Here is a 17,983-nt window from a genome sequence, read left to right on the forward strand (position 1 = left end):
TTGAAGCTACCTTGCTTCTAGCCTAAATACAAGGCTGTTTTAGAGCAGTATTTCCCAACTCCAGTCCTTGTACCCTCAACGGCACACATTTTAGCCCCAGACAAGCAAACTTGATTCAACTTGTCAACTAATCATCAAGCCCTCAATTAATTGAATCACATGCATTTGTCTGGGGGTACTGGAGGACGAGTTGACTAGAACTGTTACTCAAGTCACTAATAATAATTTACCACAAACTTCAATAAAATGTCAGGGCATGAGACCAGACGTCATGATTTTATATCTCCTACACACACACACACACACACACACACACACACACGGTTAAACATCTGCATTGGAAAACTAACATTACTTTGCAAAGAATATGTCAAATTAAATGACCCCATGATTGACACACAGGTCTTAAGTTGCCTGATTATTCAGAAGGGAAAGTATGTCACAAGTTTCACATCAATATGTGTTAATACATGCAAATATTACAAACAAAAAAAGAATAATTTCAATGATTACTGGCTTCAGATTATCTTGTGTTAACCCAACAAACAAGGAAACTCCGGGGCCATGGCCCAACAATCCTGTATAGCCTCTACTCTTGGACCCCTGATGGGTATGAAATAGGTTAGTAACGTTCATTTTCACCTACCAACTAATCAGTGATTGCAAAGGGAAGGAGACGTGGAATGGCAGGTTATAATTTTGGGCTGCTGGGTTGTAAAATGCATCCTCCCCAAACCTCAGTGGCTGCTATGATGACGTCTATAACCCTGAGATGGGGCTTTATACACCTGTATCTTGTATACACCCATATAGAGTCCCCCGGAACATTATATCAGGAACCCATGATGCCCATGTGTGGCATATTCCCACAGCCCCCCGCTGTGCACCTGGCGTCTCTGCAGTGGGCCTGGGTCACTGCATGCCAAACCACTGCTCCTGGTCTGCCCACTGGGCTGCCTCACTGTCACTACCTTCCAGCTCTCCATCCTCCCCGCTGCCCTCCATGTCATCTCCATCCAGCTCCACAGTGGCATCAGCAGGGCTCTCCTCCTTCTCCATCTTCTGCATTCCTTCCAGAGACTTCTGGTCATTCGGGTCCAGGCTGAAAGACAGATGATAGAGAAACATGTGCAGTCTCAAGAACGAAGTGCACCATTTACATATTTGAGAAAAGGTAGGCCTAAGAGCGACACTGCATTAACATTTCATGAGTTGTGTAAAACCCTGGACTTGGGTGTAACATTACCTAAGTGCTATGCTGTATTGGTCCATAGCCTCTTGGTAATCATTGACCGCCACCAAGAAATCCCCCAGCATCCTGTGCAGCACACAGTCGCTCTGATTGGCCAAGGCATTCCTGAGAAGAGCAATCCCTTCCTCGTATTTCTGTTCCCGACCTTAAATGGGAAAACAAACACAATATCAACTCTTGTCCCCAACATCTTCGGTAAAAGAAAAATGACAAAATACAATGGTTCTAAATCTACAGCAAAACATCTACAGCAAAACAACTAATAGAACTTCAGGGTTTGCTACCAAGCCACATACTTAGCAGTTCTGCCTTCTTGACCACAGCCTTGGTGTAGTCAGGCCTCTGGGCTAGCGCCTTGTCCAGCAGGGTTTTGGCCTTCTCCTGGGTCACAGGGTCCTCCAGGCAGACTGTAGCCAGGATGGTCAGAGTCTGGGCATTCGCTCCCAGGGTCTTATAGATGTTATTGGCCATCCCCATTGCCTCTCGAATCCCATTGGATGCCAGGTAACAGTCAATCAGACCTGGGGACAGAGAAGGCTCATGACTAACTCAATACTAGTAACAAAACAAAAAACAACATCTGATGTTGCAGCTTTATGTGGGGGCAGTTCAAGAAGAAAACAGATGTTCATTACAATGATGCGATCAGAACAAGAAGGTCCCCTTGCCTTCATAGCAGTCCAGACGGCAGGGCGCCAGGCGCATGGCCTCTCTGAAGTGGATGATGGCCTCCTGCACTCGGCCCATGTTTCTCAGTGCTGCCCCTTTCAGGAGGAGGGCTTGCACACTGTTGCTGTTCAGCTGGATGGCCTTGGCACCCAGGTAGAGGGCCCGGGAGTAGCGCTTACTGTAGAAGCTGTGACATCTGAGCCACCAAAAACCAGATTGGTAGGAACATGTATTTAGCCACTTTGTTCTTGGGGACCTTCAATGCAGAAATGTTTTGGTACCCTTCCCCAGATCTGTGCCTCGGCACAATCCTGTCTCGTAGCTCTACAAACAATTCCTTCGACCTCATGGCTTGGTTTCTGCTCTGACATGCCCTGTCAACTGTGGGACCTTATATAGACAAGATTTGGAAAGGCACAAACCTGTCCAATCAATTAAATTTACCACAGGTGGAGTTGTAGAAACATCTCAAGGATGATCAATGGAAACAGGATGCACCCGAGCTCAATTTTGAGTCTCATAGCAAAGGGTCTGAATCCTTATGTAAATAAGTTTTTTTTTTTTTTTTTATACATATGCAACAATTTCTAAAAACCTGTTTTCACTTTGTCATTATGGGGGTATTGTGAATTGATGAGGTAAAAAAAAATGTTTTTAATCCATTTTAGAATAAGGCTGTAACCTAACAAAATTTAGAAAAAGTCAAGGTGGTCTGAATACTTTCCGAATGCACTGTATAGTGAGCAATATGTTTGGAACATCGAATTGCAATACATATACAATCATGAGAATCGCAACAGATATCGTATCAGCACCTAAGTATCGTGATTATCTTGGCAATTCCCAGCCGTATTACCCAGATATGACCCAGGGCTCTGCATGCTGGTCTGAGATGTTGAACAGCCTTCCTCCCAGGACCTCAACGTCCTCCAGGTGCCCCTCACGTGCCATAAGGTAGCCATATACATCCATGCCTGACAGTAAGTAAAGACAACATAACTGAATTAGTTCAACTATAAATAAAAACCTAATAGTTAATGTCTTAGATAAGAATCGCTAGACTGGCTTAGTGAGTCCTAGGAAACTGATTTATTTAGTCAGTGATGGGTTTTCTGATGTCTGCTGTCCAGCACCTTTGATCAGATAAGGGTCCAGCATCTGGGCCTGCTCAAACTTCAGGATGGAGTTCTTTGTGTCACCTGCCCTGAAGTACACATCTGCCAGGCTCACCAGCAGGTCCACATTGTCACGCATTAGAGACTTCTTCTCCAGGGAGCTGAGAAGGAGAATCAGGAAACACAACACCCAGAATGAGAGCCATAGTTTAACAACACCGGAGATTATGATTCATGAAATGAATAACACTCCCATGGTGGGATGAGGAACTGGTCTGCTCACCGGATAGAGTTGATTGCTCTGTGGTTGTCCCCTGCATGTATGAAGGCATAGGATTTGATCCACACAGAGAGCCACTCCAGGTTGGGAAGACTCTGGATCACATCCATAGTCATGGACGCCACCTCAGCACCCTTCACTGACAGAGACAGGAGACCTACAACAGACACGAGTTAAAAGAACCCTTCGAAATGAAGAGCACAACAACATGGGATTTTGGCATGTCTGTGTGACGCACTACAGAAACATCCCAGTAACTAGTCCACACCAATGATGGCATCCAGTGCCAAGGGACACTGTCTCAGGACCTCTTTGTAGCTTGTGACAGCAGAGCGTTCGTGTCCAGCCTTCCTGTACAGATTAGCCAGCATCATGTTGATCTGAGGAAAGATAAACAAATATGCAATTCGGGAATTCCTCACAAGAATCTGGGCTGCTTTACTTTATTGAAATAGTCATAAAACGGCACTGCAAGCTTGGGTGTCATTGAGAGAGGATGGGGCTTTCAGGAGGGGACCTCAAAACAGCAACCTACCTTTGGGGTTCTCTGTCTAGATGGAATCCCATCAAGCACTGCAATTGCATCCTTATCCAGCTTCAGGATGGTGTAGCACTCTGCAATCTTATACTTGACCTCAATCTCTGAGGGAAAACTCTGAAATAAAGAAAAATGGCATTTGGTCAATTCAGAAGGCAATGCACAATGTACCCTATTACAAATAGTCTGTAGAGCAGCTCAGTCAAATGTGCATTATTTTTAATGAATGACATGGATGCCTGTTGCTACAGCCAGATATGTTGTAATTGACAGAGTTGGGAGCCTTCCACACCTGTGACTGCAAGGAGGATGCAGTTCCCCCGGTAGATGGCCGCACTTTAGAAGTTTTGCTGAACACTTTCTTCTGCTGCAGTGCCATGTTGTACTTGCAAGCAGCATTACGGTACTCCTTGTCATGGAAGATGGCATCTGCATGATAAACCAGCAGCTGGTACTTCTGGGATGGTGAGAACAGTTCTCTGAAAGAACAGATGTGGTACATGCATCACCCTCTGGCATAGTATTTGTCTGACAATAACTATATGAAGTGGTCAAGGAAATTAGCAATCAACATATAAAATCTTTTCACAAATAGTCACATTATTAATCCAGATACAACTACACTGAACAAAAATGTAAAATGCAACATCTAAAGTGCTGGTCCTATGTCTCATGAGCTGATCCCAGAAATGTTCCATATGCACAAAAAGCTTATTTCCCTCAAATTTTGTGCACAAATGTGTTTAAATCGCAATTGGTGAGCATTTTACCCGTTGTCAAGATAATCTATTCACCTGACAGGTGTGGTGTATAAAAAAAACCTGAAAAAGAGCATGATCATTACACAGGTGCACCTTGTGCTGGGCACAAAAGGCCTGTGCTGTTTTGTCACGCAACAATACCACAGATGTCTCAAGTTGAGGGAGCATGGATATGGCATGCTGACTGTAGGACTGTCCACCAGAGCTGTTTCCAGATAATTTAATGTTAATTCCTCTACCATAAGCAACCTCCAACGTTGTAATAGAAAATTTGGCAGTACATCCAACCGGCCTCACAACCACAGACCATGTGTAACCACACCTGCCCAGGATCCTCAGTGAGTTAACCTGGCTCCCAAGTGGGTGGGCCTATGCCCTCCCACGCCCACTCGTGGCTGCGCCCCTGCCCAGTCATGTCAAATCCATAGATTATGGCCTAATGCATTTTTTTTTTCTATTTACTGATTTCCTTATATGAACTGCAACTCAGCAAAATCTTTGCGTTTATATTCTTGTTCAGTGTACATTTACACCCATCTTAAGCTAGTTGGCTTGCTAGCTAGATATAAATACTGCCAACTGCGTCCTTGTCAGCTTGGCTCGTGACGATAAGCAAGCATTGATTAGGACATGTGTTATCAATTGTACAGAATTATATGCTTTTGAAGATGATCGAACGGAGTGAATAACTAGTTAGGTAGCTAATACCTCAGAGGGATGTTCAGTAGCTAGCCAGCCAGCTAGCTAATACTATACTGTTACTTACGGATTGTTATTGCTCATTGTCAGCAGTAAACTACTAATTATCCGAACGTTTGAGTGAAGTCCCGCGGCGGCCATATCCCTCACATTATCTATGACGTTCATTTTGATGTAGTTTGATGGCTTGCTTTAAGATAAAAATCAAAAGTTTACGATTGCAGACAGGTAATTTACTTGCTAGCTATCATCATAAACTGCGATGTATTAAATATGGCGCCGTAAATTGAAGGACCATTCAATTGTTTTTCTTTTATAAAAACATATCATTGCTACGTGTCATAAATATTACATTTTTTTTTCTCCTCTGTATAAATTACAAAAATTTAAGTAATACGTTTTAAAACCTTAAACGGGCATAAAGTTGTCCTGTTCAGGCGAATAGAGTACCACAGTATGAGTTGTAATACCCTAGCGGTCAAACAGGAAAATTGTCAGGGTTGTCAGGTCCAACTAAAATGTCTAGCCCAATGAAATCTGAAAACCTACGCAGATGTGAAAACTTGCCCCAAAAAGGTTGCAGAAAGAGGGGTGTTGCCACATTTATCCAATAAATGTTTGTTTCCCCATAACGTTATCGAGCAAATTAAGGATTTTTTTTTAATGACGTAGACTATTAAGCAAAATTCGGTTTTCTATCAAAATAATAATTCTTGCGAGTTTAAGAATGTCACAAGAGAAAAGATCAATCGCCCTTATTAAACTCTCCAGATAATTTTCCATCAATGGATGTCGATGTAACTTGTTTTGACTGCCATGATTAAACAATAAGGCCCGAGGATGTGTGATATATGGCTAACATACCACGACTAAGGGCTGTGACCAACTGGCAAGTGTCTTCACTGACATTTTCAACCTGTCCCTGGCCAGGTCTGTAATACCAACATGTTTCAAGCAGACCACCATAGTCCCTGTGCCCAAGAACACTAAGGTAACCTGCCTAAATGACTACCGACCCATAGCACTCACGTCTGTAGCCATGAAGGGCTTCAAATCAAATCAAATTTTATTTGTCACATACACATGGTTAGCAGATGTTAATGCGAGTGTAGCAAAATGCTTGTGCTTCTAGTTCCGACAATGCAGTAATAACCAACAAGTAATCTAACTAACAATTGCAAAACTACTGTCTTATACACAGTGTAAAGGGGATAAAGAATATGTACATAAGGATATATGAATGAGTGATGGTACAGAGGAGCATAGGCAAGATACAGTAGATGGTATCGAGTACAGTATATACATATGAGATGAGTATGTAAACAAAGTGGCATAGTTAAAGTGGCTAGTGATACATGTATTACATAAGGATGCAGTCGATGATATAGAGTACAGTATATACGTATGCATATGAGATGAATAATGTAGGGTAAGTAACATTATATAAGGTAGCATTGTTTAAAGTGGCTAGTGATATATTTACATTTCCCATCAATTCCCATTATTAAAGTGGCTGGAGTTGAGTCAGTGTCAGTGTCAGTGTGTTGGCAGCAGCCACTCAATGTTAGTGGTGGCTGTTTAACAGTCTGATGGCCTTGAGATAGAAGCTGTTTTTCAGTCTCTCGGTCCCAGCTTTGATGCACCTGTACTGACCTCGCCTTCTGGATGATAGCGGGGTGAACAGGCAGTGGCTCGGGTGGTTGATGTCCTTGATGATCTTTATGGCCTTCCTGTAACATCGGGTGGTGTAGGTGTCCTGGAGGGCAGGTAGTTTGCCCCGGTGATGCGTTGTGCAGACCTCACTACCCTCTGGAGAGCCTTACGGTTGTGGGCGGAGCAGTTGCCGTACCAGGCGGTGATACAGCCCGCCAGGATGCTCTCGATTGTGCATCTGTAGAAGTTTGTGAGTGCTTTTGGTGACAAGCCGAATTTCTTCAGCCTCCTGAGGTTGAAGAGGCGCTGCTGCACCTTCTTCACGATGCTGTCTGTGTGAGTGGACCAATTCAGTTTGTCTGTGATGTGTATGCCGAGGAACTTACTTAAAACTTACTACCCTCTCCACTACTGTTCCATCGATGTGGATAGGGGGGTGTTCCCTCTGCTGTTTCCTGAAGTCCACAATCATCTCCTTAGTTTTGTTGACGTTGAGTGTGAGGTTATTTTCCTGACACCACACTCCGAGGGCCCTCACCTCCTCCCTGTAGGCCGTCTCGTCGTTGTTGGTAATCAAGCCTACCACTGTTGTGTCGTCCGCAAACTTGATGATTGAGTTGGAGGCGTGCGTGGCCACGCAGTCGTGGGTGAACAGGGAGTACAGGAGAGGGCTCAGAACACACCCTTGTGGGGCCCCAGTGTTGAGGATCAGCGGGGTGGAGATGTTGTTGCCTACCCTCACCACCTGGGGACGGCCCGTCAGGAAGTCCAGTACCCAGTTGCACAGGGCGGGGTCGAGACCCAGGGTCTCGAGCTTGATGACGAGCTTGGAGGGTACTATGGTGTTGAATGCCGAGCTGTAGTCGATGAACAGCATTCTCACATAGGTATTCCTCTTGTCCAGATGGGTTAGGGCAGTGTGCAGTGTGGTTGAGATTGCATCGTCTGTGGACCTATTTGGGCGGTAAGCAAATTGGAGTGGGTCTAGGGTGTCAGGTAGGGTGGAGGTGATATGGTCCTTGACTAGTCTCTCAAAGCACTTCATGATGACGGAAGTGAGTGCTACGGGACGGTAGTCGTTTAGCTCAGTTACCTTAGCTTTCTTGGGAACAGGAACAATGGTGGCCCTCTTGAAGCATGTGGGAACAGCAGACTGGTATAGGGATTGATTGAATATGTCCGTAAACACACCGGCCAGCTGGTCTGCGCATGCTCTGAGGGCGCGGTTGGGGATGCCGTCTGGGCCTGCAGCCTTGCGAGGGTTAACACGTTTAAATGTTTTACTCACCTCGGCTGCAGTGAAGGAGAGTCTGCATGTTTTCGTTGCAGGCCGTGTCAGTGGCACTGTATTGTCCTCAAAGCGGGCAAAAAAGTTATTTAGTCTGCCTGGGAGCAAGACATCCTGGTCCGTGACTGGGCTGGATTTCTTCTTGTAGTCTGTGATTGACTGTAGACCCTGCCACATGCCTCTTGTGTCTGAGCCGTTGAATTGATATTCTACTTTGTCTCTGTACTGACGCTTAGCTTGTTTGATAGCCTTGCGGAGGGAATAGCTGCACTGTTTGTAGTCGGTCATGTTACCAGACACCTTGCCCTGATTAAAAGCAGTGGTTCGCGCTTTCAGTTTCACGCGAATGCTGCCATCAATCCACGGTTTCTGGTTAGGGAATGTTTTAATCGTTGCTATGGGAACGACATCTTCAACACACGTTCTAATGAACTCGCACACCGAATCAGCGTATTCGTCAATATTGTTATCTGACGCAATACGAAACATATCCCAGTCCACGTGATGGAAGCAGTCTTGGAGTGTGGAGTCAGCTTGGTCGGACCAGGGTTGGACAGACCTCAGCGTGGGAGCCTCTTGTTTTAGTTTCTGTCTGTAGGCAGGGATCAACAAAATGGAGTCGTGGTCAGCTTTTCCGAAAGGAGGGCGGGGCAAGGCCTTATATGCATCGCGGAAGTTAGAGTAACAATGATCCAAGGTTTTTCCACCCCTGAAGCGCAATCGATATGCTGATAAAATTTAGGGAGTCTTGTTTTCAGATTAGCCTTGTTAAAATCCCCAGCTACAATGAATGCAGCCTCCGGATAAATGGATTCCAGTTTGCAAAGAGTCAAATAAAGTTCGTTCAGAGCCATCGATGTGTCTGCTTGGGGGGGATATATACGGCTGTGATTATAATCGAAGAGAATTCTCTTGGTAGATAATGCGGTCTACATTTGATTGTGAGGAATTCTAAATCAGGTGAACAGAAGGATTTGAGTTCCTGTATGTTTCTTTCGTCACACCATGTCTCGTTAGCCATAAGGCATACGCCCCCGCCCCTCTTCTGGTCATGGCTCACATCAACACTATTATCCCAGAAACCCTAGACCCACTCCAAAATGCTTGTGCTTCTAGTTCCGACAGTGCAGCAATATCTAACAAGTAATATTTAACAATTACACAACATCAAATCAAATTTTATTGGTCACATACACATGGTTAGCAGATGTTAATGCGAGTGTAGCGAAATGCTTGTGCTTCTAGTTCTGAAAGTGCAGTAATATCTAACAAGTAAAATAACAATTCCCAACAACTACCTAATACACACAAAGGGATGGAATAAGAATATGTACATAGAAATATATGGATGAGCGATGCTGACCAGCATAGGCAAGGTGCAATAGGCACAGTATATACATATGAGTAATGTAAGATACATTAACATTATTAAAGTGGCATTGTTTAAAGTGACTAGTGATCCATTTATTAGAGTGGCCAGTGATATGAGTCTCTGTATAGGCAGCAGTCTCTCTGAGTTAGTGATTGCTGTTTAGAAGTCTGATGGCCTTGAGATAGAAGATGTTTTTCAGTCCCTCGGTCCAAGCTTTGATGCACGTGTACTGACCTCGCCTCCTCGCCTTCTGGATGGTAGCGGGGAGAACAGACAGTGGCTCGGGTGGTTGTTGTCCTTGATGATCTTTTTGGCTTTGCTGTGACATCGGGTGCTGTAGTTGTCTTGGAGGACAGGTAGTTTGCCCCCGGTGATGCGTTGTGCAGACAGCACCACCCTCTGGGAGAGCCTTGCGGTTCAGGGAGGTGCAGTTGCCCTACCAGACTGTGATACAGCCCAACAGGATGCTCTCGATTGTGCATCTGTAAAGGTTTGTGAGGGTTTTGGGTGACAAGACACATTTCTTCAGCCTTCTTAGGTAGAAGAGGCGCTGTTGCACCTTCACCACACTGTCTGTGTGAGTGGACCATTTCAGTTTGTCAGTGATGTGTACGCAGAGGAACTTGAAGCTTTCCACCGTCTCCACTGAGGTCCCGTCAATGTGGATAGGGGGGTGCACCCTCTGCTCTTTCCTGAAGTCCACGATCATCTCCTTTTGTTTTGTTGCCATTGAATGAGAGGTTATTTTTCTGTAACCAGATTCTCAGAGCCCTCACCTCCTCCCTGTAAGCTGTCTCGTCATTGTTGGTAATCAAGCCTACGACTGTTGTGTCATCTGCGAACCACATTCTTACATATGTATTCCTCTCGTCTAGATGGGATAGGGCATAGTGCAGTGTGATGGTGATTGCATCGTCTGTGGATCTATTGGGCAGGTAAAAAATTGAAGTGGGTCTAGGGTGACAGGTAAGGAAGAGGTGATATGATCCTTGACTAGTCTCTCAAAGCACTTCATGACGACAGAAGTAAGTGCTACGAGGCTATAGTCATTTAGTTCAGTTACCTTTGCCTTCTTGGGTACAGGAACAACGCCATCAATGTGGTCTGTGGTTGTGAGGCCGGTTGGACGTCCTTCCAAATTCTCTAAAATGACGTTGGAGGATTATGGTGGAGAAATTAACATTCAATTGTTTGGCAACAGCTCTGGTGGACATTCCTGCAGTCAGCTTGGCAAATGTATACTCCCTCAAAACTTAAGACATCTGTGGCATTGTGTTGTGTGACAAAACTGCACATTTTAAGCTTTTTGTGCATATGGAACATTTCTGGGATCTTCTATTTCAGCTCATGAAACATGGGACCAACACTTTAAATTTTGCCTTTATATTTTTGTTCAGTATAATATATTTTTTCTTCTTCCAAAAGCAACACAGGCCTAATACCTGTAAAGTCATGAGTGACCATTTTTTGAAAATCATGGGACATATAGTCTTTGGTTGCATGCTATTTTGGCCAGTCAGGTAGGTCTGGTCGGCCAAGCAGCTAGGTCTGGCGGCCAGGTAGTTAGGTTGGTCCGGCTGGCCAAGATAGGAGAAAAATAATTTTCTGAAATGTCATTCGTGTTCTTAGCTTCCATCTATTGGAATTATTTAGCAATTGCAGTTCATACATTTTTTTGAACAATGTGTTGATCAGATCAAAAAGTTTCTTTACCTAAGGTCACTGGATAAAGTGTATTCCCTACTGAAGTAGTAATTGCCAAATATGAAATATTTGCTAGTTCATTTGATCACTTAAACCATAAAATAACAATTTATAGCATAATGGCATTTATAGCATAACGGCTTTGGTGAAGGAGGTTACGGATGTTCACATAACGGAAGAAACAGGACTTGATGCCAGTAAGGATGGTCTTTACGGAGGCTGTAATACACTCCCTCCTTGATATAGAAATCCTTAGACTTCACTGCCTCTTCAATGGTAAGGTCCCTTGCACCATAGGGACACTTAACCTCCACCACTGCTGTGGTGCCCATCCGGCACTCCGGTGAGGTACCCAGGATCCCAGACCCTGTGACCCAAAGCCCTGACTACTGCACATCCATCCCTGTAGCCATTTCGAATGCCTTGATGCCCTCCTCTTCGTTATCTGTGCCCCACTTTACAGACAACGCCCCATCCAAAGACAGTGAACACCTTGAAATTAATTTGTTGTAAGAAATGTCCTATATAAATCTAGTTTGATTTGATTGATGATATTACAGTTGTAGAATATTTAATAAACTAATTTTCACGGGGACAATTGCAGTTTTTCCATAAACTTAATTGAGAACTTAGGATTTTATCACTTGATATATTAATCATACAGTGGGAAGGATCCTATAAATCAAGACTGTGTGAATGCATGTACCACTCAGGATAAATAAATACTGTGCCTTTGAAGATCTGTCTCTGGTCATGAAACTACAATACAGGCTGGATGTCTAAACAAAGTCAATTTTGAATATATATTGTTTTAATTCATTCTCATCAATGACAGCATTCTAGTACTGAGTTATCTGGTTAATGATTATATAATTCCTTTGTAGAATGTTGACCGCTGTATAGAAAACATTACTGGTATGATGCTCAAACTTTACTTAATAGCTAGACTCACTGACACAATAAACTTTATCCCTCATGCTGGCCCTGACCAAACGCAAACCTGTAAATTGCCCCTCTCCACATGGCCAGACTTTTAGTGGTCTTCTCCCCTTTTAATGTTCTTATGCTCATCCATGAAAAATGCCATAAGGTCTAAAAGACACCAACGTCACATACTGTGCAAACAATTAGCTAGGCTAAGTAAAACAACCATTTGTTAATCTACTGCTCTGCTAACTAGCTAGCTAAAGTGTAGTTAGTGGCTAGCTAAAACAGAGAAAGGGGATGCAAATTCATGGCTTGGGTTAGAGATTACATGCAGTAGCTTTCTGCAGGAATGTGTAGTCTTGCTGAGGTCTTCTCTGTTGCTAATTAGCATTTAGATTTTTAGGGGAGTAAATTGAGGCCAATCTATTGAGAATATTCTACTTGTTCGATAGAGAATTGCATGGCAATCAAAACGTCCGCCAGGGTCAATCTACAAGAAACACAGACCTTATATGAAGTAGTTCTAAAATTCCCGATGCAAAAAATGAATGGGGAAAAAACGATTGGAACCATTACCAGGTTTTACCGCTAGGTTTTTATGGGTAGTATGACGCGTCCACTGTGCCGGTCTATTTGGCGAAGCATTTATTTTTGTTGAAGCCCACATACCATGACTGAACAATCAGCACTACTTCTTCGAAAGCAATTGGCAGGTAAGCCAAAGATTCAAAGAAATAAATAACTCCTAAACTAGCCTAGCTAACTTTCCATGGCCGGGCTTCCTCGACGGCAGTCATGATTGTTTGTTTAGTTTACATTACATTAGCGCGATCCAATTATCTCGGCTGTAAAACACATTCTAGATAATATTTTTTCCGCTAATTTATCATATTTGTTGATGACTGAATTCAACTTCACTAGCCCCATCTAACGTTATGCATTGAACAAGTCTAAACTGGTGAACTAAGGTTAGCTATCATTAGCATTTTGACTGTTAGTGAGAACGTCACCAGGCAGCGTTAGCTGGCTAATTTAGCTAGAAAATCAACCTTTTGTTACTGATTCGAGGTATGGTGGAAATAACTAGCGTTATCTAGCCTTAATCTAATCTTACACAAACCTCTGCTGTAAATCACAACCCTAGTTAGCGATTTACATGATCTGGCTTGCTATAGGCTACTACCTAGCTGCCAAGATAACAAAGGAATAATCAGCCCCATACCCATCTGTCAGAGATGGGAACATCACATAATTATTAGCCAGTTCACTGGTTCTGGCAATGGCATCACTGTAGCAAACTCCATGAGCTGTTAATAGCTAGCATATACACCAGGGATCATCAACTAGATTCAGCAGCGGGCCGATTGTGGACACCCCTTCAAATGAGTGGATTCGGGCTATTTCAGTCACAACAGTTGCTGACAGGTGTATAAAATCGAGCACACAGCCATGCAATCTTCATAGACAAACATTGGCAGTAGAATGGCAGAGCTCAGTGACTGTCAACGTGGCACCTAGAGCAGCACAGGTCAACTGTAAGTGCTGTTGTTGTGAAGTGGAAAGTCTAGGAGCAACAACGGCTCAGCCGCGAAGTGGTAGGTCACACAAGCTCACAGAGCGGGACCGCTGAAGGATGTAAAAATCATCTGTCCTCAGTTGCAACACTCACTGCCGAGTTCCAAATTACCTATGGAAGCAACATCAACACAAGAACTAATCGTTGGGAGCTTCATGAAATGGGTTTCCATTGTTGAGCAACTGCACACAAGCCTAAGTTCACCATGCGCAATGTCAACAGCTCCCGCCATTGGTCTCTGAAGCAGTGGAAACGTGTTCTCTGAAGTGATGAATCACACTTCACCATCTGGCAGTCCAACAGACAAATCTGGATTTGGCAGATGCCAGGAGAATGCTACTTACCCCAATGCATAGTGCCAACTGTAAAGTTTGGTGGCGGAGTAATAATTGTCTGGGGCTGTTTTTCATAGTTCGGGCTAGGCCCCTTTGTTCCAGTGAAGGGAAATCTTAATGCTACAGCATACACTGACATTCTAGACGATTCTGTGCTTCCAACTTTATGGCAACAGTTTGGGGAAGGCCCTTTCCTGTTTCAGCATGACAATGCCCCCGTGCACAAAGTGAGGTCCATATAGAAATGGTTTGTCGAGATCGGTGTGGAAGAACTTGACTGGCTTGCACAGAGCCCTGACCTCAACCCCATCAAACATCTTTGGGATGAATTGGAACACCGACTGCGAGCCAGGCCTAATCGCCCAACATCAGTACCCGACCTCACTAATGCTCTTGTGGCTGAATGGAAGCAAGTCCCCGCAGCAATGTTCCAACGTCTAGTGGGAAGCCTTCCCAGAAGAGTGGAGACTGTTATATCAGCAAAGGGGGGGACCAACTCCATATTAATGCCCATGATTTTGGAATGAGATGTTCAACAAGCAGATGTCCAAATACTTTTGGTCATGTAGTGTAATTACAAATAATTTGTAGACTGCAAATTGACTGCAAGTAGACTAAATAGATATATTTGACATAAACATGATAATTTCAAACCCTGCTTACATTTGTATACGATCACACATGTCTTTCTATTATGTGTGGGAATCTTTGGAACTGATTTCCTGGTGTGTTTATTTTTTTTTGGGGGGGGGGGCTCAAATAAAACCAACTCAGGGGGCACCAGTTGGGGATGCCTGATATACACGTTTTTAATTCAATTGTACACTAACACCCTCCCTTTCTGTATTTTAGAAAACAGGTTTAACTTATCTTTTCTTAGACATCATGCACATTATTTCAGCCAATGGTTAGTCATGTGCACCCAGGGCGGCAGGGTAGCCTAGTGGTTAGAGAGTTGGATTAGGAACCGGAAGGTTGCAAGTTCAAACCCCCGAGCTGACAAGGTACTAATCTGTAGTTCTGCCCCTGATCAGGCAGTTAACCCACTGTTCCTAGGCCGTCATTGAAAATAAGAATTTGTTCTTAACTGACTTGCCTGGCTAAATAAAGGTAAAATAAAAAATGTGGGCAACATACAGGCCACTTTTTCAATTGGCGCCACTGACAATCGGTACCTGTCACTCATTGTCTACACAGCATTCCACTTTTCTGTGTTTTTTTTCTTAGTTTATTGCATTTTGTTACCATGTGTCTTTCTATTTCAGAACTCAACAAGAACCCAGTGGAGGGCTTTTCAGCTGGCCTAATAGACGATGACGATATATACAAATGGGAGGTTGTCATCATAGGGCCACAAGACACCCTTTTGTAAGTTAAGACACAGGTTGCTATTCTGAAAGAGGAGGAGTACATATTTTAAATGTACTCAGATGGGGATGACTGCTTTGCTTTCTCTGTTCTCTCTATTACAGCGAAGGAGGTTTTTTTAAAGCATACCTGACCTTCCCCTATGATTATCCTCTACGGCCTCCCAAGTTGAAGTTCATCACTGAAATCTGGCATCCTAATGGTAAACACACTGTTAACACTTTGAGCCCTACTAAACCTAGCACTGTAATATTTTATAATCATTAGTGGGATTTATGTGTCTCCTACCATGTTTGCTAATGTATATAATGACTTTTCATCTCTTTCTTAGTGGCAAAGAATGGCGATGTATGTATCTCAATTCTGCATGAGCCAGGAGAGGACAAGTTTGGCTATGAGAAGCCAGAGGAACGTTGGCTTCCTATCCACACTGTAGAGACGATTATGATCAGTGTAATCTCCATGCTGGCCGACCCAAACAGTGAATCGCCTGCTAATGTGGATGCTGCGGTGAGTTGTAATAATACATGTATTTAACACAGACTGTGAGTTACAGTAGCCAAGTACGTCCAGAACCTGTGTCAAAGTGACAAGGACAACTGTGCTCTTGAGATTTTGAAATGGAGTTTGCGCTGGTCCCACAGAAAGAGTGGAGGGAGGATCCAAATGGTGAATTCAAGAGGAAGGTGGCTTGCTGTGTACGGAAAAGCCAGGAGATGGCATTTGACTAGAAGCCAATGGGTGAGTAAGCAACATACACCTAGAATCTGTGTTTCACCCAGTCTTGTTGCTATTGGAAGAAATGCAGTCAGTATTTTGTAATGTTCTGTTTTTCCTCTCTTCCATCCAGCTAAAGGACATGGGTTCAGAAGGAAAATAGTCCGTTCAGCAAAAGGCTTTAGCACCCCTTCTTTTGCCATTGAAGGGATTTGGTTGGTCAGACACCTTTTCTTTTCTTTCTTTTTTCTGAGAGGTCGTTGTTTTTCGTAAGAGGAATGAATTTGAGAAACCTACCAGTGAAAATTTCCCTCCATTTCCTAACTGGAATTCTAAATGTAAGTGAGTTTATTTTGGAAAAATATAGATTAGATTTCAAGTTTAATAGTCACATGTACAGGGTTGCAATGATGTAAGATGTCACTACTGTAAATTAACATGCTTTTTTATCTGCTGCTTAACAGTTTTTCTACTTCGTATCAGGTTTCTTATGCAATTTGTTTGTTGTGCTTGAAGAATTTAAAAGACGTGAAAGATCTTCTCGTTATTAGGTTCTCACCAAGTGTCCCATCCTCACAATCACCTTTACATAATGTCAGCCTGCCTGCAAAACCTTGTCAAACATGTTTTTGTCGTTCCACAGTCATTTGATCCCTCTTGCCTAATGTTAGTTCTACTCTCTCGTGGTGGTTTTTCTCTCCCTGGAGGGTTTGTGAGTGTGCTTGTTGACTGGGTCCTTTACCCAGATAATCACAATGTCTGCTACCAATCATGTCCCAGTCAAGTCTCTGAGGTCCTACTCACTCCGTTTTAATGAAACTTTCCGAACCAACCAAAAAGTTATGTTAAGACTTAAGCTATGATTATTCAGTGGATATACCGGTTTGCTGGCATCTGAATTTACCTCAATTTAAAAGGATTACACATTTGTTTTCAGGTTTTATGGATGTTTTATTTGTTCTTAGTTTAGTGTTACATGGGAGCTGTAAGTGACATAGAACTTGACCCTCTGAGGTTGTTTCTGAGTGATGGGTGGCACATTTGGCTTCTTGGTGCATGTGTTTTTGATCAGATCTTGTACAATTCACAATTACCCCAATATTTATATTCTGATTTGTGTATTCAGATGATATGATTACAAAAGCCTCAAACTAAGGCAGTCTAATTTTTAGTTATGGGTGCAGCCTCTTGTGGACAACCTGTTTTTCTTTGCTCTAAGGACTATCAAAAGTCTCATGATAATAACTGCCATATACCATCTGTTTACTCTTGGTGAAACCAGGTGGTCCATCACTGGGAGGCGTGCAATTACACCATTTGTTAAAACAGTTCACAATATGCAGAAGGCATCTAGAGTTGTTTTGTCTTATTATATGGGATTTTGCTGTTGGTTTGTTGATCAAATCAAATTTTGTCACATGCACCGAATACAACAGGTGTAGACCTGAAATGCTTACTTACAAACCCTTAACCAACAATGCAGTTAAGAAAAAGTGTTAAAGTATTTACTAAAATAAACTGAAGTAAACAATAAATAAAAATAACAAATAATTAAAGAGCAACAATAAAATAAAAGTAGCAAGGTTATATACAGGGGGTACCGGTACAGAGTCAATGTGAGGGGGCACAGGTTAGTCAAGGTAATTGAGGTAATATGTACATGTAGGTAGAGGTAAAGTGACTATGCATAGATAATAAGCAGAGAGTAGCAGCAGTGTAAAAATGGGGG

The 17,983-nt window shown here is 43.1% G+C and overlaps 2 protein-coding genes across 3 annotated transcripts; one reads left to right on the forward strand and one right to left on the reverse strand.

The window, feature by feature from the left end:
- Positions 1-242: 242 nt before the first annotated feature.
- anapc7 (anaphase promoting complex subunit 7) lies at positions 243-5,842 on the reverse strand. 2 transcript variants are annotated; one of them, XM_024417309.2, is made up of 12 exons: positions 5,722-5,808; positions 5,382-5,504; positions 4,147-4,333; positions 3,852-3,971; positions 3,585-3,696; positions 3,320-3,473; positions 3,055-3,197; positions 2,778-2,895; positions 1,921-2,117; positions 1,549-1,773; positions 1,247-1,397; positions 243-1,102 (listed from the first exon to the last, which is right to left on the reverse strand). In XM_024417309.2, exons 2-12 carry the CDS (start codon positions 5,480-5,482, stop codon positions 913-915), a joined length of 1,698 nt encoding a protein of 565 aa, XP_024273077.1. In that variant the 5' UTR covers positions 5,483-5,504; positions 5,722-5,808; the 3' UTR covers positions 243-912. The 2 variants fall into 2 exon arrangements, with proteins under 2 accessions (XP_024273077.1, XP_024273078.1); XM_024417310.2 differs by lacking the exon at positions 5,382-5,504 and having other exon boundaries at positions 5,722-5,842.
- Positions 5,843-12,823: 6,981 nt separating this feature from the next.
- On the forward strand, positions 12,824-17,756 carry LOC112248357 (ubiquitin-conjugating enzyme E2 G1). Its single transcript, XM_024417311.2, has 6 exons — positions 12,824-12,971; positions 15,435-15,537; positions 15,642-15,739; positions 15,869-16,047; positions 16,182-16,278; positions 16,388-17,756. The coding sequence occupies exons 1-5, from the start codon at positions 12,929-12,931 to the stop codon at positions 16,266-16,268; spliced, it is 510 nt and encodes a 169-aa protein (XP_024273079.1). The 5' UTR covers positions 12,824-12,928; the 3' UTR covers positions 16,269-16,278; positions 16,388-17,756.
- The last annotated feature ends 227 nt before the right edge of the window (positions 17,757-17,983 follow it).

This window comes from Oncorhynchus tshawytscha, linkage group LG04 (genome assembly GCF_018296145.1).
Source record: "Oncorhynchus tshawytscha isolate Ot180627B linkage group LG04, Otsh_v2.0, whole genome shotgun sequence".
Classification (NCBI taxonomy): Eukaryota; Metazoa; Chordata; class Actinopteri; order Salmoniformes; family Salmonidae; genus Oncorhynchus; species Oncorhynchus tshawytscha.